Source organism: Propithecus coquereli, unplaced genomic scaffold (genome assembly GCF_000956105.1).
Source record: "Propithecus coquereli isolate 6110/MARCELLA unplaced genomic scaffold, Pcoq_1.0 Scaffold282, whole genome shotgun sequence".
In the NCBI taxonomy this organism is placed as follows: Eukaryota; Metazoa; Chordata; class Mammalia; order Primates; family Indriidae; genus Propithecus; species Propithecus coquereli.
In genome coordinates, this window is record NW_012148419.1 from 254,865 (window position 1) to 282,116 (window position 27,252).

Below are 27,252 nucleotides of genomic sequence, written 5' to 3' on the forward strand. Positions count from 1 at the left end.
ATGTAACAAGAAACAGAAGAAAAACAGGGGCTAATATTTTTAAAAGTTTGATACCATCAGAAGAGAATACAAAGATTGAAACTTCCAACTCTAAAGTGATTTTTCCCTCAAGTTAAACTGGAGGTGCGTAATTGAAAAATGCTAAAAAATGTTTGTTCCTCAAAGTAGTTACAGGCACCTTCTGACAAGCCAAAAAAAGACAAGAAAATCAAGCAGCTCAGCAAAACTCCTCCTGTCTCCTTCCCACGCCCTTCACTACAAAATCTGTTACTTAAGAAGCATGTGTAAATCACACCGAAAAACACAGGCCACACGTGTTTCCCTAAACAACAAAAAAATTTAGTGTCTCATATTAAATTTATAGAAACCTTGGACATTTTACTTGCTGTGAATGCACAGAGGAAAGGCCTTGAAATGCCCCCAAATAACCCCAGATTTCTCACATTTTCTAATGACATTTTAAGTGAATTTACACATCCTGTTTACAGTGAATACATCCTACCAGACCACTCCCTTCTTCACACAATGCCTTTAAAGATCAGAGCCACTTACCCACTGTTGATGTCATCAGCCCTGAGACTTTTCCCAAGGATATCACCATCACTCATATATCCACCAACATCGACTTCAGAAGACATGTCCAGGTCGCTGCTTGCTTTCTCATTCATGTCAATTTGTGACATGTTTCCCAGACGAGAGACAGCAGCTCGACGGAGAGGCGTCGTGTACATGAACCTTGAGGGGTCTGTATGGATAAACCGACTGGTACCGCTGCGAGAGTAGCCAGCACCCAGGGAGGGAGCATCTCCTGCCTGAAGTCGAGGACACGCCTGGCCCAACCTCCAGGTCATGGGAGTGGGCCGACTTGTCAAGTTCGGTATGGTCCTTCCATTCACTTCCGTCGTCACAGTGCTGTCAAATGTTGTTTCCAGGGTGCTGTCAAACAAAATTGAGAAATAACTATACTCTGGTTCACTTGGGGCCACAGACCAAGAATGGATGAAGACAGTAAATGCTAGAGTTGAGGGTTATTTCTTAGGAGTGTGTCATTTTCATGAAAACCAAATTATATGTTCATTTTGAAATTCAAATCTACTTCGTAGATGTCAAAATGTGGGAAGGGACATTTATTTCCAGTTCTTTTTGTTTGTTTGTTTTCAAGAGAAAAGCCATCATTATGCTTTGGATAAAGCAAAATATTGTTTCACATTATCAGCAAACCTTTAACTTACCCCCTATAACCTTTCCAGACTTATTGTGGAAGTTAACTACTATTACGTTTAAATGTCTCCTTGCCGCCCCTCCCTAGATGCCTTTCAACAGCAACTTCTGCCACTGTTCTCTAATGCACAAGCATGAACGTCCGCTTGGGAGTGATGGTGATAGTTGCAGTAGCTATTTTTGTTTGAACAGGAAATTATACTGAAGAAGAGATTGAGAGATTGATAGGATATAGAGACAGAGATAGGTATATGCTGAGAATTTACAGTTGCGGTTAATCACCAATTGATTCGTATGTAAAATTTAAGTGAGAAAATAGTAAGGGATAACTGAAATCGCTTCTCTATCATTATAACAAAAGTTAAGTGCTTGATTGTAATTTTTTTTCTTTACTGGCCAAAAGATACACAGAATTGAGAAAAACCTGTGGCTTATCTGTGTCCCACGAAGACTGGACATAGTCTCTTCTAAATTCTGCCTCAAATCTGCTATGTTTTTGACTGTTCGCATTCTTCTTGTTTCAGGGTCTTCACCTAGGAAAGTACCATAAAAATAAATTTGCTATTCATGCCATATACTGTCCTCAGAATAATCACATATACAGATAAATAATATAAATCCCTCTTTCTAAATGTAAAAAATAGGTAGGAAATTCCAAATGGCTATTATCATCTTTCTACAAATTATAAATCTTTCTAGAAATAAAATGTGAATAGAAACAAATATAATATCACAAGTAATAATTTTTAAGAAGTGATAACAGAATAATACTTTGGTAGGCTTATGACCTTAACTGCAAAATGAGGGACTCGCTTTGAAATATAATGTAGAGTACTCCTTGTTACTGAGCTTAATTTAAAAACCTATGATTATTTGGATCCTAATTTTTTAATGATTACCTGTTTCTAAGTATACTAGGAATAACTGAGATAACTTTCCTTATATAGCAAGCATACACTTGGACCCTGGGGAATAAGCTACAGGCCTTTTCTTATAGAAACAATGGCTTTTTAAGTCTTTTATTTTATTAGACTCATGGACCAAGATTCACAACATTGGATGGCTTTAATCATTTTTCAAGTTTTTACAGGCAATCAAAGCATCCACACCAATGACACCAGAGTTGATGTAAAGTCCTAGGCATCTAAACCCAACATGTTTTTGTCTAATGGGCATGAAACAAATAGCTCTGCCAGTATGACAAATGCTGCCCTTGTACAATTTCACTTATCGGTTGGAGGCAGAAATGCCATTAAACCATTTTGTTTATGGCCATGCAATATTTCACAAGCCAGTGGTCATTTGAAGTTGGTAAGTCTGGACAAAAAGAAGAACACGGAAAGAGAGTAGTGGAAGCATAGCTTTTATTCTGTTCAATTTGGGCTGAGGAGGATGTCTACTAATGGGAATTTTTAATAAAAAAGAAAGACAGAAGAAAGGAATGAATGAAGGAAGGAAGGAAGGAGAGAGGGAGGCAAGGAGCGAGGGAGGGAGGATGGACTGAAATAGATGGATTGATGGGAGGGAAGGAAAGAAGACGAGAGGAAGAAAGAGGAGGCCAGAAAAGGATGGTAGGGAAGGGAAGGGAAGGTAATGGAAGGAAGATGGAAGAGAGAGAAAAAGAGAAGAAAAAAAAACAGCACATATTAAATTATACTATGAAAATTGTCACATAGACAAGTCAAGATGCATATCTATAATCTGTTTTAAGACTATAAGTAACTATTCAACCTGTTATTAATAATTTACTCCTTAGCATTAAGGCCAGACTTTTTAAAATGTATAACAAATGTGCCCATTTAACATTTATCATCACAATCATAGAGTTGGTGGGGATTTTGGATATTGTCTCACCTTACCTCTTGGCCACAGAACTCATCTATGTCTCACAGGGGACAAGGCCATCTGCCTCTGCCCGAAACCTTCAACATTGGAAAGGCCTCCCCCTCTCCAGCAAGAGAGGGCTCCTTCCAGTATTAGACAGGTCTAATTGTGGAAACATTTGTGGGTGATAAGCAATAATTTGTCTCCCATTAATGCCCACCCAGTGATCCCAGTGGCTCTGAAACCAGCTGAACAAATTTATAACCTTTACCATGGCAGCCACTCAAATAGTAGAAGACAATTGCTAATCCCTTTATTAACTTTTTCAGCCAAACATTACCATTTCGTTCATTATTCCCCATCTTGGATGGTTGCCACAACAGCCACTATTTTGCTGCCAGTCTATACATTTCTTCCCTTTAATTTACATATTATTTGAACAATTTAAAAATGCCTAATAATAGCATTATAATTTCAAACTTACAAAGTACTGAAAAGCTTCCCTAAAGTAAATATATTTTTTTAAAAAAATAGAAAAATACATGTTGGGACCTCATGCCCATGGCATAAGCTTTTTCTTCACTAATTCAGGTCATGCAATCTCTAATCCTGTAGATTAACATTCTTTTACAACTCAGAGCTATTAATAATCCTTGAGACTATGACCATATTCTGCCTGGAAAATCTTCCCATGCCTCTCATGCATATAATACAGTTTATTTGAGAAATGGCTCTAAAGAAGTCTACCTTTCACTTACAAAAAATCTGACAGAATTTTGAAGAAAATGGAGGGTTTTGCAGGGAAAATCGTAAAGGGTGGACAGAGAATATCGTTACAGTCAAAGGAAAGGCAGAGGCGAAGAAGAGATATATTCAAACCACATCAAAAGAAATAGTGAAGAAGGGGACAAAATTGGAGAAGCACTAAATCCAAGATTCAGTATATAGAATTTAATGTAGTATAGAAGTCTTAGATTCTAGCTGATGGTGAAAGATGAGAATTAGAAAACTAAGAGAGCATTGAGATAATTTATTTTAGAGGGAGGGGGAATGCTAGTCACTGACCTCATACATGTTTCTAGAATACATCATCATCCCTGAGCCCTCTCCCCCTGGGAGAACTTTTAAGTTGTAATCAAACTGCATATTGATCACTTGCTGACTGGCGTAATATTAAAAATTAATATTTGTATTATGTTCAATATGTATTAATTTAAAAAATATTCTAGTTTTAGACATTCTGTTTCACTAAATATTTTTTTCACATTTACTTCATATCCTTTTAAATTTCCTTTTTCTAATCTAACAAGCATCTTAGATTCTTGGACTCTTCCACCTGAATTCATTGTTTGTTTACATGCTTTCCCTTGTGTTTCAGAACCTCAGCCTCCCTCCCTCCCTTGGTTTTCCTCATCATGACATCCACTCCTGACACTGCACCACTCCTGACAATCAGACAAATGGACCTTCTCCTCCCAACACTTACTGAGCAAAACATAATTGCTACCTTACTCCTGTCATGAAAAATAATAACCAAAGAAGAATTTATTGCAGTAAATGTTTTCAGTGACCCACAAAAGGCAAGATGAAACTAAATGCACTTAACAAACCCCCTAAGGATTGATTGCACAGTCTGAAATATCCTATACATTTGTATCCAAATTATGTGTGGAGGCTTTGAGGAGGGAGGGACATAACTGAAAAAGCTAAATATAACAGCACAAATAAAATCAAATGTTTAGTAACAATAAAAGCAGAAAAAACGCACATGAGAAATGTATTTAATCAACAATACGTTGTATCCACTCCCACTTGCATAATCTCAAAGTCAACTATTCTTCTTGAAGGAGGCTTCCTATGTGTCAGACACAATGGTAAGTACCATTTTCCAGAATGGCATATTCCAAAATCCACTTGAGTTTTTAACATTGGTGCACATTGCTTTCTAATTGCTTATAAGGCCTTCTCTATGAGTAGAGCACAGAATAACAGACTTAGTTTGGTGCTTCTCATTATTATTTAGTGACAGACCACTTAATCTGTGTGATCTCACTCTTACTTTTTAGGTTTCAATTATACACATTGTAATCAACATTGCCAGCGCTGTGGTCTTTCAATAGTAAATTAACTTGTATATAAATGAACCTGATTCAAAGAGAATCAACGTCCTCCACCCCATCCATATTACAAATGTTATTTAGAATTATCACTGCCTGATTTATTTTGAGAATTAACTACAGTTTTGTGAATGACCCCAACCGACAGTGATTTGGATGAAAAATTTTAAAATCGTATGGTTAATCTTGATATTTTTGCGAAAAACAGCAAAATATGGTCAACAGCTTTATAGTGACTTTTTAAATATTCTCCTAAACAGTTATAGCACAAGCCCCAGTCTGTCTGATTTAGTAGGATATCCAAGAATAAAGAGTAAAACTCAAGTAACCCTGCCTAAAAACTAACTTGGAAGAGGCCATTTTGTGTCATAAGCAGAACCTATTAAAGCACGTGGCAGAAATTTTAAAATTCCTGTGTGCCGTGGGCTTGGATATATTCACCAATTTAACGTGTACCATTATTTAGGGAACTGCATCAGAATGCTTCATTATCTGGAGATATGATTATTCATATCACAGCTATTTAAATAAATTCTTCCCCTTACTTTTCACTTGCATTTTTGAATATTGGCATAAGTGAAAAAAAAAAGAAAAAAAATCCTTAAAGAGAACAATCATGTAAGTACAGTAAGCAGATGTTCCATTTAAAAACCATGGCTTACAGAGTTCTATTGAGAGTTTACCCTCTGACAGTAATGCTCCAAGTTATTTATGCACAAAAAGGCATGTGTCATGTATACACCCACCCACAGTATGCTATAATTTAACAGAGCAACCAAAAAATACTGTCTGCACCCTGTTCATATCCTTGTAAATACTTACATAAGAGGTACTTAGAACAAGATAAAAGATAACACTTTAAAAGCAAAAGATGAATGACTATTATCTGATTCTACAGTTCCAGAGGATCAAAAGAAGAAAAAAGGTTCATAAAGATTAAGACTTTCTCTCGCCTTTGTACTGCACACAGATCTTTAGGAAAAGCAGTTCATCACAGAAATCACACAACGGTGAAGAAGTAAATCTTTAGTGTCTGAACACCTGGCATATTCAGATTCAGAAATCACTATTCTTAGAACTATGAAAACATTACTCTTTTAAAACCAAACTGACATGAAAAATTGAGCAATATTTGCCTCTGCTATCTCTCTAAGCTTTCTTCTTCTAAAGTTGCTTCACTAAAAGCATCCAGAAAATATCATGAAACATCTTGTAACAGGAGAGTCTATATAAAGAATAAGTACAAACCTGTATTTAGCATCAATTGCATGAATCAGATATGAAGAGATCACTGGCCAGGTTTAATTCTTTTGAATTTAAGTAGCCTCATAACAAGTTCTTTGTGGAAATACACGTTGACATGAAATATGATGTGGTCAATGGTTTAATACTTAAGTACTTTTTGAAGAATGGACTGTATGATGTAAATATAGTTTGGTAGAGTACTGAACTTAGAAATAACAATTAAAATATACACATTTTAGCTGTTGAGGCAAGTGGCAAAATTGCTATTTAAAGTTTAAACACAAAACTGAACAATTGCTTGATATCTTCATACCTAGTTAGATTATGTGAGAGGTTACTGCTGAAACTGATGTCATCCGAAAGGCCTAGCTTGTAAAATATGAAAAGTTCATAGTCACCTACAGAGTAGTTTAAATAGTTATAATGTGCGCACGCTGGAGGAATTTTTGCCAAACACCAAAAAAAGAAAAAAAAAAAAAAGTAAAAGACAGCAGAGGCCTTTGCATTTCTGAAAGTGTTACTAGAATGCGCAGTGCTTGTCACTGAGGTATAAAAAGGACCACCTATTCAGGTAACAGCAAGGCAGCAGAAGAAACTTAACTATACAGAAAATTTACCCAGGGGGCCCTTCATTCTTCATTCCGTATCTGTAGTGAGGTCACCTTGAAGGAAGTTGAACAAATAGGCCCCATTAATGACTAAATGAAAAACATGTGTAAAGTTTTAGAATGTTATTTATGGATTTCTAGAATGTGCTGGACACCAGGCTAGTAGTAATGCCCAAGGCAGATCACTGGTCTTTACTTTCTCCAAATAGACTTTAAAACCGATACTCATAGCTCAGCTTTACAAAGAAACTCATCTCAAGAAACAAGGAATTAAAAAACATTTTGAGCAACTATGTTTTTAAAAAATCAGTCTGAAAATGAAAGATATCTGGCAAAATGCAAATAATTTAAGAAATTATGAAATTTCTTAAAATTCCATGCACATTTTTAGGAGCAAACTGGACTCACCTAATAAGTCAGTATAAAGTGCCTGCTCCAGATCGCCCAGCATTGTAAGGATAACATCCTCATCCAGGTGAGCTGTCCCTTCCCGCAGGCAGCTTTCTCCCTCCTCTTCAGCCCAGCTCCTGCTGATGCTGGTTGACTTGGAGGATATGTTTTCATCTTCGGACCTGCTCTCTTCATCACTCTCACCTTCCAAGCCTCCTCTTACAGACCAGTCCTCTAAGTCCTCAATGCCTGACTGGCTGCCCCCGGCAGGAAGGAGGTTCCAGGCCCCTGAGCTGCTGCTGTGGTACAGGGACTGCACAGACCTCGAGAGAAACCTGGACAGTGAGCGCCTCTCTGCATAGTTGGACTCTCTCTGGCTGGCCTTGGCAGCGTTTCCAAACCAGTTGGAAATGCGCACCGTAGGTCTCCTCTCCCCCTCATTGGTGAGGGAAAGATTGGTCAGAGATTTTTGTTTCTGAAGACAAGCTCCCTTTCTCTTTACTTCTTTGCTCCGAAACACGGAGAGTTCAGCAGGCTGCTGCATGGTTCTTCTAGTGGCTTCCTCCTTTCAATTGGACTTCATATTGTCTCTTTGCACTGTGACTGCAACTGATGCTTTTGGTTTTAATTATCACATGCACTTCAATTAAAGCTCAGGCTCAAACATTCACAGAAGATTTTAGCGATATGGCATATATAATTATTTGGCTACAATTGAGCTTGCCACATCATTTCACTGATCAGCAGTACTCACAAACATTTTGCTTGAATATAACTGAAGCAGAAAAGAGTTCACCAAAGACTCTGCTCCAGCTGAAAAGTAGTCCAGGAATCCAACTACGTTTGCCCATCTTCATCCAATCGCATGTCTCAGCAGAATGATGGGTCCACATTTCCCTCTATTGCTTCTGTGTTCCGACACGCAAGGAGGTAAAACACGAGCAATGTCTCGCTTTTTTTTTTCCTTTTCTGCCTTTCACCAGCCCTTAACTGATCTAGGTCTGCAACCGTTTACTCTAATGAGCTGACCCAGTACAAGTACAGCCTCCCCACTGGAGCCCAGTAAGAGCAGAAATTAAGCACTGAAGCCCAGCCCTGCACGAGCCTCTCGCATTTTAGTATTCCACCTGCATTCTCAGATCTATGGCTCTTCCTTGCTGCTGCAGTGGATGCTGCTGGCTGCCATGGCAGCAAACATTCTGCTAAATTAAAACAGAGGCACGGAAGCAGCTGTCCAGTCTAGAATGCCACAGGTTTCAGAGCCAAGCCTGTATGAGATGCAACACTATTAACCCTATGCACATGTAAATGACTCGCAGCCACCCAACCTCAGACACGGACACACACACACACACACACACATATATACTCACATATACAACACACATTCCCCGATGCCAAGAATGACAGACTAATTCTCTGTAGCTGCAGGCAGCTGAAGCAGGCAGATCTCCCTTCTGAGTGTTGGGATTTGTGCTGTAAAAGCACAAATCAAATTCAAGAGTGTAAAGGACCTAAAAAATGGAGCATGACACTCCACCCGCTAACAGATAATGCTTTAAAGGGAAAGACTTCACTTCATCTTTTAAAGAACAAATTCAAGGGCTTTTTATTCTGAAGTAAAATCCTAATGTGACAATAAAAAGATTTCCTCCTGCCTGTAAAAAACAAATAGAAAAAAATAACTCAAAAGGTTTTTTTCCCCCCAGTATTTTGACTCCAAGTGTACAATTGAAAGTTTATGGTCAAGTATGTAGAACATAATGATGTGACAGAAAACACAAAATGTGCATTATATCTTTTAATACTAAGCATTTTTCCAAGTCTATTCCATAAATACATCACAGTACAATCAGTTTTTTAAAAATATTTTGATAAAGAAAGAAAACCTAAAAGATAAATGTTTTGAATTTACCTTGTACTGGTTGTGTACACTACACCATCACCATGAAATTCTGATCTTAGGAAAATGTTTAAAAACAAACATATAGTATAGTTGCAATATAGTAGAGTTCATATGTCCCACTGACAGTTAAGGAGAAGATTATTACCTTTTAGGATTTAACTTTTGAAGATTTTCTGCCCATAAACAGAAAAATAAGGGTATACAGAAATATTAAATTGTGTCATTCTAATTGATATAAATCTTCATCCTTTTCAGAGATAATATGGTAAAATTAATTCAGATTCTCTATCTCCTATTGCTAATCTCAACTGAGGAAAATGCCCAGTCTCCTAACTATATAAATTAGCATTATAATAATACAGTCCCTGTAGCTTGCATATGATAACAAGTTACTTTGCAAAGTTAATTAGTCCTTATTTCCCCCCCTTCAAGGTTTTCATACTTAGATCCATTTTATAGATAAGTAAAAGGGAATTAGATGTAAAAAACAACTATGTGTGACAGAATTTTGCGATAAACAAACCTGTGAATTTTAATACTGATTCTCAATTCTTCACTCTTTAAAAATTGTTTATATAAAATGTGCTTAAATAAAATGAGGGTACATATGTTAAATCATTGAAACTGACAACTATGCTTCTAAAAACATAATTTCATAAAATATTATTAAAAAGCCAAAATGCTACTCCTCTTGGGATTCCTAAACAGAACAATTTTTTTTCTTCATTTGAGTTATTGTGACTCAGTGAATTTCCAGGTTATGAGACCATGGTGAAATTTGTTGAAGTTACAAAACGTCAGTTTGTTTCACATGTATTACATACATTAGTATGTGGTAATGTACCCTAAAGCCTTACAGATTCACAAAAAAGGGAACCCTAATGCTTTAGATGTCAAAAGATTGACCTTATTCATCTATAAATGGAAGCAATAATTACATCCTTTCCCCCTATACAAGAGTGCTTACATACCCATAAATTTAAACCATTGGTTCTCAAGCTTTAAGTGTTCAGAACCACTTGGGGGACTTATTAAATCACAGTTTGCTGAGCACCAGCCCTACAGCTGTTAATCGAGTAGGCCAGACATGGTCTTGAGACTTTGCATTTCTAACATACTCCCAGGTACAACTGGCTCCGAAATCCCACTTTGAGAACCACTATGCTGAAATTAGTGGTTTTCAACTAAGGATGATTTTGACCCCTAAGTGACATTTGGCAATATTTGGAGACGTTTTTGTTTGTCACAACTATGGTAGTGACATCTAAGGGGTAGAGGCTAATGACATTGCTAAAGATTCTACAATGACAGGACAGCCCCCCACAACAAGGAATTATATAGTCTACAATGTCACTAGCGCCAAGGTTGTGAAATCCTGGTTTAGACAAAGTTATGTTGCATTTACAAATAATTTAGAAATTGCAGTCATTTTCAAAAACAAAGATACGGCTGAGCTTGGTGGCACGTGCCTGGCCTGTAGTGCCAGCTATGCCGGAGGCTGAGGCTGGAGGATCACCTGAGCCCAGGAGTTAAAGGCTTCAGTGAGCTATGATCATGTCACTGCACTCTAGCCTAGATAACAGAGTGAGACTCTGTCTCTAAATAACAAAAACAAAACAAAATGCACTTTTGCTTACATTAATGTCCACTCTGTGTTGGTTGCAGCTCTGGCCCCCAGGTATCCTTTATTCTAAGACCCATGCTGAAAGAGCAACCCCAGTCTGAGACATGTTGATTTCTCGACATAATGAAAAGAGAGATGAGAGATCCAAGCAATGGCTCTTAAAGTTTATGCTTGGAAACAGCCTGGGTCATTTTTTCACTCACATTTCATTTGACAAATCAAATCACATGGTGCTTCCTGATTGACTAGGATGGGAAATATAATCCTTCCACAAGGGTGAACCCAAAAAGGGGTGGGCTAAGTCCAAAGGAGCCAGCAAGGAGGGACTTGTAAAGAGGGACCATAACCATTTTGAAGAAATAATCCTAATGGAGAAAACATCAAAAAGGAGTTCTTATTTGTTTCTTTGTTTAAAAGACATTGTTAGCAACTTATAGTTACAGTAGTTTTGCCCTTGGAACTACATCAGTTCAAGTCCTACCCTGAACAGCAGTGGGGAACCCACTTATTGCTTTTCTAGAGATAGCTATATCTGCTTGCTTTCAGTGTGCATTCATACATGGGTGTTTTTATGTTTATTTGTATTCACACAAAATGTATGTCACACAGGTAGAGGAGGACGTCTCAGTGCAAAGGAGACAAATACACCCAGTCAATAGTAAAAATTTGAATCATTCTAATTTTGCCAAGAACTAGAATAAAGTATAGCTACTACGATGTTCTCCAAAGGAATGCTTTTCAACTCTTTAGTAAACATAATTATAATGTGGCTATTTAAATAAAAGATCTAATCTAATTTGAATTATCTGAGCTAGATCTTCTTGATCTTTATAAACATTCAAGAAAAGGCAATTTCAGCGATCATTTACAACGGTTGTAAATGCCAGATGTTTCCCATTATTTAATACAAAGTTTGATAAGTCAGAAAAAACATGTAATCATTAGCTTATCCTTCTGTTTAACCTAAATTCTTACTTCTAAAATGATTTTCTGAATTCATCCAATTATTTTAATATTACTTTTTCACAAATGACATGCCAGTTTTATTGATACTGAGTCAGTCTGGCATCTATCAACATTTTTCATTTGAATACAAATTCCAGATAAAGGTTAGAGAGTCTATTAAACAAATGTTATACATGTTAGTAGATAGCCTTATGCAAAGAAAGGACAAGTATGAATCTAAGTAAAAAGAAAAATCTAAAAACTTGAATACCAGTGGAATGAAAATTTGGGCTCATTTTACATTTGGCAGGATCTCTTGGCATGTGATGAAAGGGATAGACTCTGAGGACAAATTCTTTTTGTCAATGAATGTGAGAATAAAACCCAAGCCAAAGCAGTAAAATCTGTACCATCAATTCATCCAGCATTGTAATAGCAAGGTCACGACATGAATCTTAGGCAACACTCCCCAACCTTTTTGGCACCAGGGACTGGTTTCATGAGAGACATTTTTTCCACTGATGGGGGTGGAGTGGGAGGGGTGGATGGGGAGGAGGGTGGACTAGGGGAGTGGGGGTGTGTGCGGAGGAGCTCTGGGACATGGTCCTTAACCCCAGGGATTGGAGACCGCAGTCTTGGAAGACAGGCTGGAAGCAATAAGCTCACTTACTCATTGAAACAAACTCTATAATACATTTCACCTGACTATAATAATTACTGGAACCACCATCATCAGATTGGGTAAATATCACTAGGTTTCCTCACAAAGAAATGATAAACAAAAGGAAATTTGAGTGATGGACTTAAAGACTTTGGAGAGATATGCTTATCTTATAAAGATCCCCAAATTGAAAAAGTCTTGAGTTTTCTCCAGTATGTCATTTTATTGAGTGTCATGCATTTCTGATGCTTATCTTCATGCCATAATTTAATTACATTTTGAAACTTTCACTACTATTTAATGACAATGTTTGTATAACTTCAGGTGAGTTATCGTACTGGTTAAAATTTAAACACCTCAGCTTCCCAGCTTACTTAGAGAATCCCTCTATCAAATTTACATTGCAGTTTGAACCATTCAAGTTTGCTCCTTAACAGTATAGCAAATCTTTACACGTCATGCATCTGTGGGTCATGCAGTTGGGATGCTTGTCACATTTGCTGTAAGCACCAAAAGGGATTTTTCCTGGGTTACATAATCAAAAATTGTAGGGAGGTGGGGGAGGAATAGTTTGAGACATGGATTGTTCAGGGGCTCAGACATTTCAGACAATGACCTTGGGTTTAGTTTCTCCTGACTTAGGTACTGTTTTCTCTGTGTTTGTTCCATTTGACGGTGGAGGTCACTGTCAGCAGTTCTACGCTTTCTTTTTATAATATTCAGGTCTAGTGGACAAAGAGACCATCTCTTTCATAACAGTCTCAGGAAAAGTTCTGAGACTGAGTCTTATTTATTCTGATCAAGCTGGATTGGGTCACACTTCTCCTGAAACAGTCACTGTGGTCAATGTATGGGATGTTTCTATTGGCTCTACTTAGGTCAATTTCACTTGACAACATGAACAGAGAATGATCCCCAAAGAAAATCCAGGTGCTTTTATCAGAAGATGGGGCGATAAATATTGCTCAGATAAAAGTACACCAGGACTCCAAGGTAGGTTTACTATGCAGCCAATGGTGCTTAAGCTACAGATCACCTGACGAGCCTAAACCCCTTCCTAGGCACTGTACATTTTGATTTTGTATTATTTTCAGGCTCCTCAAAATTATATAGGCTTCGAAAATTCACAAAACCTGAACATTACCCTGCCAAGACTAACTTCATCGGAGTTCTATATCATGAATACCACTTCACTTGGGAAGCAGGACAGAATTATTCCCCATTGAGGCCCCCACACCGACCATGAGCAATAAGAGTTTAGCAACAGTGTTGAAACGTGGGGTTACAGAAAATCAATGAGCTACCAAGACCCCAGTGAATTTAGGAGAAATGCCCAGTTTTACAAAAAGAAACTAATGAAAATAGTAAGCTAAGTAGAATTTTCTTCAAATAATTTTCATGAAGTTATATCTTCCTAGAATGTTATTCCATGAATCCTGTGTCCATTAGAATTCCACTACGTAGATACGATTTTTTTAAGCCCTGTATTACTCTTTACAGTTAAGTTAGTGGCTCCCATGTGTGTCTATTAGTTCACTTGCTTGTGGTGTTAAAGTTCATCTATTTGTCTCTTACTTTTTCATAGGCGAGCTTATGTCTTAGACATGTTTATTTCCCAAAATTTTGACATGTCTGGCATGTATAAGATGCCAGGTGATGATTACTGAAAAGATGGATGGAAGAATAACACCATATCTCACAACAATCCTGTGAGTTTAGTAAGCATCATCTTAGTCACTAACTACACAGAAAAGAAAACTAAGTCAAACAGCTAAATAACAGTAGTGAGGGCCAAAATTCATTTTTTTTTCCAATTCATAGAATATTCCTATTCCCACATTTCAAAAAATCTTTGAATGAATATTCTCTAGGTCAGTCTAAGCTAGAATCTGGCAATAAATTCAAGTGCTTATGTGGTTTGTGGTTTCACTAGCAGCCAGAATGCAGTAGCAATAACAGAAATCAGAACGAGAAGGAGCGCTGGGAAAGGGATGGAGATTCTGATAAAGATAACATATAATTAATACAGAAAATATCTCATGAGCTTTAGACTTCTGACAGGTTCGTTCTTTCACAGGTTTATTCTATTACAAGTTGAGTACCTCCTATTAGCTTGGTACCAGAAATGTTTCAGATTTTGGAATTTATCAATGTACATAATGAGATATCTTGAAGATATCTCATTGATCCAAATCTAAACACAAAATTCATTTATGTTTCATATACCTTATACACATAGCCTGAAGGTAATCCTGCACAATGTTTGAAATCATTTTGTGCATGAAACAAAGTTTGTGTACATTCAACCATCAGCAAGCAAAGGTGTCTCTATCTCAGTCACCCATGTGGACGATCTGTGGTTGTTTAGAATCATCATCATTCCTGATTCTAAATTTACATGCCACCAATAAACAATTATTTTCTTACACTTATTCATACATAAGTAATTAACAGTAAAAAATATGATACACTATTAATACAGTGAAAAAATTTTGTGTTCAGGGTAACTAAGCGGTAGCATCACCAGAATACCTGCATCAGCTATTAAACAACAGCAGAAACATACACCAATAGATTTTCAGTTTTCATCTATGATGCTGTTTTGATTAAAAGGTGACCATACAGTGTATTTTATTTTTTTTTAGGTGAGAAGAAACATCAGAAGCAGTTGAGAGACCAGAAGTGCGCCCTCTAGGGATGAGGAGGCATTCTGCTGGATGACTTTTTTAAAAGTTTCATCTCCATCAGTAACAACAATTTTTGTCCTAGAAGTTTCTCTTTGATTTTATAAACTGGCATGATTTCTTGCTCTGTTGTAAATGCACGCTGCCCTAGTTCTTCAATAAGCCTGTCATACATTTCCATGTTGTCAGTAGGCATTTTTCCTGCAGTGTTAACGTCACTTCCATTGTCACTATTATGATCACCTTGACTGAGAACCATTTTGTTTATTTCACCATCAATCAATGCTGAACAATTGGAGCCTCATTATCAATGTTAAAAAATTCTCTGATATCCACTTTTTCCAGCTTACTGATGGACTCTGAAGGTGTATTTTTTGCAATGTAAGGGGGTCAGATATTTTTTTCTCACTTGACATATGGAATCCTTCAGTCAACACTTCTTCATCATTATCACTCAACATAGCTGCAATCCAGAGGTTGTGCCAGGTATACACGTGTCTTTAGCCACTGTGTTCCAAGCATTGGCAACAGCATATATGGCATCATTCATGCTAAACTTCTTTAGAAAATCTTATACACACACACACACACACACACACACACACACACACACACCTCTACTCACTACTGCTAGGATGTTGTTTAAGAAAGCATTTTATATTTATGCTTTATTGATATATGGATATCCTGGTCACATGGCTGAATTAATGAAGTCACATTTGGGGCAAAGTGTATGGATAAAACATTATTTCTGATGAGAATTTCAGCTTGACAATGAGCAGAAAAGTTGTCAAGAAATAACAAAACCTTGCAGTCATCATCTAGTCCAGCTTCCCTGCAGTGAGTAAGTTCCTCTGGTACAAAATATTTGTCAAACCAATCAGAAAAGATGTCCCTGGTGATCCATGCCTTTTTGTTAGCATAATAATGAAAGAAATTCACTCCCTGAAAACAGCAGGGACACAGCTTTTGTGTATCACAACTAGTTTAGACTTATGAGTGCCTGCTGCATTAGCACATGCCAGTATAATTATTCTGTCTTTGGCATCCTTAATTCCTACAGAGACTGTCTCATCAGCTGTAATCAATGTCTTTCTGAGGCAATAATGCCAAAACAGTGATGTTTCATCAGCATTACAGACTTGTGCTGGAGTCAGATTTTCATCAGCAATGACCTTGGCAAACTCATCAATGAATTTCTCTGCTGCTTTGTCATCAGCAGATGCTTTATCACCACAAATTTTAAAAATTTAATGCCATGTCTTTTCTTAAATTTCTATAACCAGCCTGTTTTATATTCACATTTCCTTCAATTTTCAGTGCATTGTGATAGACCTTTGTTTGTTTCATGATCAGTGTACCATTAAGTGGCATGTATTCACTGTGACACTAATGGATCAACTATCAATACACAATCAAGATCTTCATTTTTAGCTTTATGCAGTGTTTTTCTGTTTTTCATTAACCTTTCTGTTCATCACTTTCAGCACTGAACTTCAGAAATTTCTTCAGGTCATGTGTGGTGGTCATTCCACTACCATACTCTTCTGTAAGAAATTTCCTACTTACACTGCCATCCAGGTTTTCCAACAGCTTGACTTTCTATGCTATGGATAAACATAAATGCTCCCTCTTATTACTGTTACCCATGAGTGTATCTTCAGGGCTTTTTGACATTTTCTACAATATATCCATACCACAGAGCAAAAAATAAGCAAAAAGCCCCACTGTGAATAATGCATGTAGGTCTCAGCCCCACGTGGGGCATTGTGGATTGTGGGGAACCTGCCATTGGCATGTCCAGCCCATACATGTACCGTTTTATTACTCTTTATGGGTTTGCTTGCATGGGGGAATCTGAGTGTGCATGGAAAAGATATATAGCATCTAAAGGGGACAGTGAAGACTGGTTTTCCCTTGAGGATGCTGAATAAATTGTGTTGTGACACTGCATTTAGTCTGCAACATGTTACATGAGGCCAGGTATGAAATTTTCCATTTGTTGCATCACGTTAGCACTCAAAAAGTTTTGGATTTTGGAGCATTGTGAATTCTGAATTTTCTAATTAGGGATGATCAACCTGTGTTACACATTTATCCTTATTCTTTCTTCTGTTTTTTTAACATGCTCTTTTAAAATCTCAGCTCATTAGAGAGAGTTTCTGAACTGTTATATTGCTTCTATAGAATGACTAAACCTTTTCTTCCTGATATTCTTTGATTACTCAGTCATAGTATAACCAAAATTATATCTTATTTTCCATTCCACTCAGTTGAATGTTATTTACCTTAAGTTCACCAGGATTACTTTCTGAACGCCTTCCAAAGCCAAAGGTATCATTCCTACCTGTCTATTGTTTCCACCTGAAAATTATTAGGCTCCTTCATCGTGATTTTTATTTACATGCTATGTCCATTATATTAACTTCATTTTACACACATTTATTGAATAGTAACTATGTACCAACCATACACGGAGGATATGCCAGTTAATAAAACAGATAAAAGTAGAGATAAAGAGAACTGACTAAATTCTGTATATATTTTGAAAATGAAATTACTCTAGGCTATCTTAGTCTACTTAATATCTTAGTCCTTATGGTGAGTTAGATATTGTATCATCTGGATTTATTTAATTTCTGAATCTATGAGAGAAAATAGCAATAGTTCAAATACTGAGAAATATCTCAAAAAGTTGATTCATATATACTACTAGTTTCTGAATTCAGATAGCCAACAATACCTGTGGAGCCAACAAAATATTTTAATGGATTGGGCATCAGGTGTGAGAAAAAATAAGGACTCACGAATATTCTAAGATTTCAGGCTTAAGCAACTGGAAGGATGGAATTATCATTAGCCAAAATGGAGAAGGGTAAAAAGCTTTTTAAAGACATACATTTTGAGGGTAATATCAGGGGTTCAGTTTTGGATATAATAGGTTGGAAGTGTCTATGAGATATTCAAGTGGAGAGTTCATGTAGCCAGTTGGATATGTGAGTCAGAAAGCAGAATAGAGGACTAAAGTAGAGAGAGACATTTGTAAGCCATCAGTATCTAGATGAAATCTAAAGCTGTGAGATAGTATCAAATCATCAAGGGAACACTTAAAGGTAGAGAACTCTAGGGACAGAAATCTGGACCATTTCAGTTATCAGAAATCATGGAGAAAGTGTATAACTAGAAAAGTAGAACAGAAGAAACAAACTGAGGTTTGAGGAAAACCAGGGAAATATGGCACCCTGAAAACCAAATGTCTTAGTCCATTTATGTTTCTATAAAGGAATATCTGAGGCTGCGTAATTTATAAATAAAAGAGATTTATTTGGCTCATGGTTCTGCAGGCTATATAGGAAGCATGGCACCAGCGTCTGCTTCTGGTGAGGGCTTCAGGCTGCTTCCACTCAAGGTGAAAGGTGAAGGGTTGCTATTGTGTAGACACCACATAGTGACAGTGGAAGTGAGAGAGAAAGAGGAGGAGGTGAGAAGCTCTTTTCAACAACCAATTAACTGATCAACACATAAGCGCACACATAAGAATAACATCTATTAGATGTCAAGCAGGGAGGAGGGGGGAGGGAGGATGAGGGACGGGTATATGCATACACAAAGAGTGCAAAGCGCACCATCCCAGGGATGGACACACTTGAAGCTCGGACTTGGGGGGGAGGGGGAGCAAGGGTATCATACGTAACCTAATCATCTGTACCCCCAGAATATGCTGAAATAAAAAATAAAAATAAAAAAAAAACAATTCTCATGGGAATTAGAGAACTCACTCACTCACTCACTCACTCACTCACTCACTCACTAACTCCTACAAGAATAGCACCAAGGCATTCATGAGGAATCTATACCCACAACCCCCCAAAACTTCTGCCAGGCCCCGCCTCCAACATTTGTGATCAAATTTCAACATGAAACTTGGTAAGGCCAAACAAACCATATTCAAATCATAGCATCAAGGAAGAAACTTTCTTAGAAGAGGACAAATTGCTGTTAAGAGGTGAAATAAGATGAGGACTGAGACTTGATCATTGGATTTGGCATGTTGATGTTAATGGTAACTGCAATAAGAACAGCTTCAGTGAAGAAATGGGGCTAAAAATCTAAGAGACTGTGATTGAAGGCTACTCTTTGTTAGAGTATACCATGAAGAGAAAGAGATAAATGATAGCAGTACTTGGAGGGCAAATTTGGGAGGAAGAGAAGTTGTTCTTTTAAAAAATTAAGTTTGGAGAGATGATAACATCCCATGGGCTAAAGAGAATGATTTGGTGGAGAGGGAGCTACTAAAGACAAGGAAAAGAGTAATCCAAGTAAAGGCAGAGTAAATAGGTATTAAGTGGGTATAAATGCTATACTTGGGTAAGTGTGATAACAGGAATTTGTGAACTTCTTTTCTCTGTGCTTCAATTTTTTCAGTGAAGTACACATCAAGGTCATCAGTGAAGAGAAAGGATGGGACAGGTGGTATTGTAGTTTTGAGAAGAAAAGGTATAATATTTTCACCTAAGAATTTGAGAGAGTAAATGGACCGCAGAAATATGAAATGATTGCTGGGAGCAATAAATATTCACTTGAAGTTGGTGGTGATGAATGTAAACTGAGTCACATCAACGCGTGATGTTTTTTTCTCCTGGTTTGTTCATTGTTGGTATGGAAGAAGTGAAGACTTAAATGTAACCATGTCTGTGATTTCATCAAATGAGTACAATGAAGTGAGAGACAAGCAAGGGAGTTGAGGGTATATATAAGAGTAAAATTACATTCAGTTATTACAGGAATTTAGCTGATTAAGGAGGGATGAAAAATGTGCAGAGTTTGGTGAGCACAGTAAGAAGTGGCAGGATCAGGCCATTGGTAATCCTAGGAGAACCATTGGTAAAGTCGGGGAACAAAAGGAGCAATACTGAAAAGATACAAGGTTGTAATCGGCAGGAGTGGGGTACATGAAAGGTTGGTCACAGAGAAGTTGCAGTTTCTGATGATGTCCAGAGCTAGGCTATGAGCATGAGAATAAGTAGCTCAGGAGGGACCGCAAGACAAGATCACTGGAAGTGGGGCCAGGGTGTTGTAAGGATCACCTATGTATTAATATCTCCAAAAGTTAAGGCAGAAATTGTAATAGAGTGATATGATCCAGAAGCCAAAATTTTAAAAATGATGAAGATATGCAATCTCTTTTCTGTATGATAATCATCTTCTCATCACTGGACTACTAGTATATCCTCATCTAGATTTCTCCAGTTACAGTACTCAATTTGTAACTTACTAACGATAAATACATATCATCTTTCATCCATGAAATCTCAAGCTTGTATGGAGAGACACTTTCACTATCCAGCTACAGGCTAATTTTAAACAGATGATAGTTAGAATGACACAATTGGAAAGCCTCATTACACCATTTATTTATTGTTTTCTTTCTTTTATTATATTCCTACCTAAATCATAGACTCAAATCTATGATTCTATCTAAGCAATTTATTACTGCTACAAAATAATATTATGCTTTCTAATAAATCCATTAAATTATTATATTACATTAAATTCTAGTTTATATTTCACTATCAAGTATTTTACTAAAAACACCAGAACATTAAATGGAAATATTAACTAGAAATATGAGAAAATGATCAAATGGTAGATAATAAGTAGATAAAAAATAAAATGTAGATTATTTATTCAATCAGATACTTGGTGATATATTAATTTCAGAAAACAATGTTGTATTGTGAAATTCACATAAAAATTACAATCTAAACTCTATTAAATTCATTTCTCCTACATATTTTAGCTCTAGTCCTTTATAGGGATATTGAAGATGTTAATGTATAAAGAAATATGTGAAGCATACACATCTTCCTGCCGTGCTAGGTTTAGAAAACGTCTGGTCACAATACAGATACACAGCATCATTCTGATCATGGTACTACTGAGAGCTACAGGAGAGCCAACATTTCCCCCAAGTATTTGAAAAATCTACAATTGCCATCCCCATATCAATGTGGCATTAGTTGTAATCTCCACATGAAACCTCTGATACCTAATTATATCACTAATATTAATTCTAAAAGGTACCACTGGGGTGTTGTTGTGTCACTGTTGTCAGTATCCACTGGAGGATATTTGTCTAATGCTTGCCGAAATGTGTTTCAGGTCTGCTGCATTGGGGAAGATTCTTAACCCTCAAATTTGTATTATGATTACTTTCATGAGCTTCAGAGCAATACTCATACTTTGAGTCCTTGGAATACTATAGTATTTTAAAAAAATTAAATAGTTCCTTTAGTTTTTTTTTCTTTGGACTTAGCTGTGAATACACTAAGTCTGAGCTAGATATTTATTGGAATAACAAAAAGACCTCTACTTTCATGCATTATTATATGTAGAAGCAGACAAAATATTAAACTCTCTCTCCCCTTAGGAGTAGTAAATTTTGCTAAGAGGTACATGGTTCCTCATAAAAATCAGTCTACATATAATGAAATTACACCAAAGGCTTTCCATATAGGCTTAGGCTTAACTGGATCTTAGAAAAAAACATTGTGCTTAAGCTGAGAATGCTGTTTTATACACTCAAAAATCATATAAACTGTGTCTTGGATATACATGTTTTTTCCTACATCATCTATATGTAATAAAATATTTTTCTAATTAGGTTTATTTCCAGGATGCACATTTGGAGCCATGATATAACAATGTTCTAAATAGTACAGAATTAAAGACAAAGCATGCTTGGATTAGCCAAGGGAAATTTACAATGGTAATATTTAGAATATTTTCAATCTCCTAATGTACCCAAGGGCTGCATTTTTAGAAACAGATGATTCTCCAGGTTTTCTCTGATTATATTCAACTTGACTAGGGGCAAAATGACTTACGTCTCAGCTTCTGAAAGCATTACCATTCTTTTCAGAGTAACAAAGAGATCATCCTAAGCAGAAAAGCCAAATATCTAAAAATCTCTGAAGCATGAGATATACACTGTTCATTTTTGCATAAAAACAGTATAGCACAAATACGATTTAATAAAAAAAGAGTTACAGAGAGATTACAAAAATTCTGAGGTTTGACCTACCCATTAATCGGGTCACTTACCAGATATCTCCTCCAGGCACTGCTTAGCAGTTTTACTATATGATAAATCCATCTTTGTAGGACTGGTACAGGAGTCAGCAGCTGGTAAAGAGGTACCTTCATTTTCTGAATGTGCTCTGATAGTAAACAAGAAAACATAAAGAAATAGCAATTGTAGTCAACAGTGACTCATCAAAGTGGAAGTTCTACAGTATAAGAAAAACCAATTTATTCCAAATTTTCCATCAAAGTAAGTATTTTTTTATGACTGGGATGTTAAAGGGCTGTCTATCTCTAGGAGCATTTTGCTAGTTTTCATATATAATCCAAGTGGGAGTGAGATATTAAATCACATTTCTTTGACTTTTCTAAATTTGAAAGCTTGTAATTACCAATAGTTGATTACATATTGGGGGGAAAAGGTTTGAAAAGATCCAATTCATTTTGCTATTTTAGAGGAAATCTGGCCAAATTATGTTTTTGTGAAAATAATACAAACATTGAAACCATACCTAAAATTCTTTTTTCCATAAAAATCCTACAACATATATCCTAAAAATACAAAATCTGAGTAAAAATAAATAATAAATTTGTTCTAAGCTTTAAATGTCATTATAATGACTTAATTACCGAAGATCAAGAAACATTTCTCATTCTTACAGCTACCTTTTATATTGTATATGTGGTTAACATGTAAAAATAAATCTAATCAAATGAAAAGCACTGAACAAAAGGACTTTGGATATTCTTTTGATAGGCTACTTTGATTTCACGCATTGTTTCTTCCTTTAATGCACTGGCAAACATTTTAAGATATACTTTCTTTCTTGATGCAGCTTCTTCAAAATCTACAAAAATTTGATGCGTATCAAATATACATACATATATACCATATATATAATTATATATATACACACACATATATTTGATCCAAACTATCATATATTTTAAAAATTCACAGCATAAACTACTAAGACACAGGAGGCAGCAAGCCAATACAGTATTGAACACTGGACTATGTTCTTTGTAGACAGATCATTCACCTTACTTAGAGTCCCATTTCTAGTACTCATTCTGGACCATGACATGTGATCTCTAAATACTTATTACTTTAAAAAAATTATTTACTTTAATATGTGAAAGAAAAGTTCAGTATATTTTTGACTCAATTTTTAATTAATATTTTTCTTTCATTCTAAATCCTGGTTTTGAGAAAAAAATAAAATGTAAACATTGATACAAGAAATAGTTGATATTTAATCAACAGGTCTAGAAATTCTGAAGAGTTCATTAAGATTTTAAGAAATTATGAAAAACTATATGCTGTGTGTATGGATGTATGTGTTATGTATATGAATTGATACATAAAAGAAAGAGAGAGCTATGTAAGAATTCCTATACAAAGCTGTGCCTTGGCCTCCAGTAATTTCTGGAAGTCTATTACTATTTTATTCTAACTTAACACTGAATATAGGAGTATAGCAAAATTAAGAAAGAGAATATGCTATTCTAGTGACAAGATATACTATTAAGGGCCAGCAATGACCCCAAAGTTGCTAAACTCAACATACATTTTTAGTCTTCACTTTCTTTGATATCCTGGCAGCATTTAGAACAGCTGACCACTCTTCTGTTTTTGAAACTTTTCTACCTTGGCTTTTATGACAAAATTCTTCAATTTATTTCCAATTCTCTGTGGATTCTACTCTTTCCCTCTTTTGTTTTTCTTTACGGATTCATTAAATGTTGTGGTTCTGGGTAGTAAAAAGAAGGTCATACGAAGAGCAAAATTTGGGAGTTTCACAAAGGAATATCCTAAGCTTCGCCCAGTTTTCAATTCCATAGTCTATCTAGATAATCTCATTATATTCATTGTATTAATTAGAAGTTAGCCACACAAGAATTCCAAAGTTCCAACTCTAATCCAGAATTTTGCTCTGAATTATAGATGTGCATAATTGCCTAATTGACATTTTCCGTTGGTTGTCATGAAAATACGCTAAACCCATCACACATGGAACTGAACTCAATCTTTCTCAACAAACCCAGTCCTTGTTCATGGAGCCCTTGGATGAAATCCTCATGGAGCACACGAGGCCCTGCATGGTCTCTCCCTGCCTGCTCTCCAGCACCATCTGGCACACTGTAGCCTTTATCCTCTCCACTGTGGCCACAAGAGTCTTTCACATGCTTTCCATCGTTTCCTGCCTAAACAGGGTCTTGCACTTGATTATTTTCCTCCCTACTTCATTCAGTTGAGTATTTCCCTTCAAGTCTCCGTTCAAGTGTTTCTTAAAGAATCTTCCCCAATTTCACTGATCTAGTCCTCAATTACAAGCACTTAGTGCTCCCTAGACTTATCTTTTTAGCACTTCGTACTCCGGTAATATTAAATTAATACAATTATTTGATTAATGTTTAACTCCCAAACTAGACTCTATTCTCCATGTTTAAGCTCACAACTGTACCCCAATGTCTAGCATATAGGTGTCACTCAACAAATGTTGGACAAACCTGTCAAGCAGAGTCCTATGGATAAAAAGAAAACAACAGAAATATTTGATAAATGAATAAATCACATTAGTAGTAATAGTAAAATAGTATTACTGGCAGATAAAGCATCTGGAAGGCATAATGGTGAATGCTGTGGGCTTGGATGTAAAACCTGGCCCCACCACTGAACAGTTATTAACTCATGTGACATTGCAAGTTACTTCACCTCTCTGAACTTCAGTTTGGTCATCTGTAGAAACAGAGAAAAATATGTGCCTTGCAAAACAATTGTGAAATTCACTGTTATTATTACTAAAGACCTGGAAAGGTATTCTCTCAAGACATGTGGAAATCTGGTCAATATTAAAACAGCTAACACATCTGCTCTTTGTGCAGCCTACTTCTTTTCTTCTCTGGCCCCCCAGTTTTCCCCATATACCCTGTCTACCAATAGTCCCTCCACATTCATTTCTAACATCTACTATAGCCTATTCTTCCACTTGGCTTCATTTCTTGTGGGCCACTCTTTTTCCTTGACCTCTTTCTTAGCCTACTGTCTCTGAATGAGGAGAAAAAATCATCAGCAGTGTTCTAAGGACTTTTATTACTTGCTGAAGAAGTTTAAAGGGAGAGTATGTAGTAAGATTGTGGACCCCAGGGAGGCTGACTGGCTACCTGCCAAGAAGCATCAGAGAGGCACAGGGCCTTGGTGAACTGGCTGTGAGCCAGGATTGGCCTATAGTCCTGCAGATTCTGTATTCACAGATTCATCTCTCGGACGCTGAGTCACATTAAGTACTTCACTGGGATGTTTGTCTAAAGCCCAGTGCTAATTGATTCCTATTAGAACAAGACCAGCAGCTGTCACGGGAGCCAGAATGCTTGTGGCCATGGCAGTGATAAAGATTCTATTTCCTTCTAAGAAAATCTAGAGCAAAAAAGAATATTCAGAATGTGTTTTGGGACTAGAGATTTTGCTGTGCTCTAAACAAACAGATCTTAGAAAGCATCCCTCAGGAGCTGATTCGTGGCTATCTTCCTCAATATATAAGACCTAATACTCAATTCCACTGCTTAAGTCCCCACTCCGCCTGTTTGAGACAGCCTTTTAAAAAATGTGTTCATATTTCTGACAGCTCAGTCTTGTCTTGGAAGCCTTTGTTTTTTCAAATGTGGAAGTGCATATTTCTGACTGATTTACTCTTTTACGTCTTTTTATTTTAAGTCATGAGAGAATCTTGTTTATATTATTTTCTTTTTTTTTCCAGCACATTATAGGGGTACAGATGTTTAGGTTACGTATGTTGCCCTTGGTCCCGCCCCCCAAGTCCATGTTTCAAATATGTCCATCCTTCGGGTGGTGCTACGGTACTCCCTATATGAGTTATCTACACCAGCAATAATATGAAAACAGATTGATCAATGAAAAGAACATGGAGAAAGTATGTTTCAGATGATTGTGAAAACAGACTTAGAAGTCATCCTTGGTAGTCACATGTAAATGGGACCATAAATCTCTACTATACATATGTAAGAAGCCATCCATTTCTCTAGTATCTCCTTCCACCTCATCGTCTGTTGCTAAAGCAGAAATAGATTTTAACTCTCGTCTACAGAGGGGCAATTGATGCTAACTGCTAAAGATTTAGCTTTTATAGAAATGATCAAAGAAATTCAGTTAAATCTCTGGAGACTCCCAGCATGTCCTCTATTTTTATGCATGCTTCATACCAGTAAAATAAAAAGATTTGGGTTGATTTATGAAAAAATTTATAAGGACTTCAGATTCAAGAGTATCCTCTAATCAAAAGATACATTTTGACAGATAAATTTCACAGTGACATCATTCACTGTTTCCACATAAACTGATATTACATTTCCCTAGAAAATTGACTAGAAAAATGAAAAATGGTTATCGTGATATTCCTTCAAAATATTTAGCAGACATTGTCCTGTGCAAACTATTTTGCTGTGCATTCATAAGATGTTCATCATGTTGTATCTACTGAGATTACAAGATATAGCATTGAAAACAAATATTTATTTAGAGTTCTCGTAAGCCAAGCCCTTCACCTGTTACTAAGAGTCATAGTATAATAGTTGAAAGTCTAAATACACCAATGATGATCATAAAAGATATTACCTATTTTGTGCACTTACTACGTGTCAAGTGTTGTGTCTAGGTTTTTTTCATCCTGTGGCATATCACTCAAACTTTACCACAATTCTATAATGTAGTTGCTGTAGGATAAAGAAATTAAGACTTCCAGAGGTCAAATAATTTGCCCTAAGTAACAATCTGGTAGATGCTTAATGGGTACTTGAACCTGGCTGCATATAAATATTGATCTGTTAACTGCTACAGTTTAACTCCATCCAAATGCCTATAGCCACTAAGTATTTTATTGCATTTGAGGTCCCCTTAGCTCACAGACAGCTTAATCACTAAGT

General features: G+C 36.4%; 1 protein-coding gene across 1 annotated transcript in view; it reads right to left on the reverse strand.

Moving 5' to 3' along the window:
• The window catches only part of NAV3 (neuron navigator 3), a 401,664-nt gene that overhangs the window by 162,603 nt on the left and 211,809 nt on the right, over positions 1–27,252 (reverse strand). Inside the window, exons 9-11 of the mRNA XM_012648357.1 lie at positions 22,330–22,445; positions 1,646–1,754; positions 553–936 (exon numbers count right to left, since the gene is read on the reverse strand). Of these exons, the coding sequence (XP_012503811.1) occupies positions 553–936; positions 1,646–1,754; positions 22,330–22,445 (609 nt within the window). The remainder of the gene's footprint in view (positions 1–552; positions 937–1,645; positions 1,755–22,329; positions 22,446–27,252) is intronic.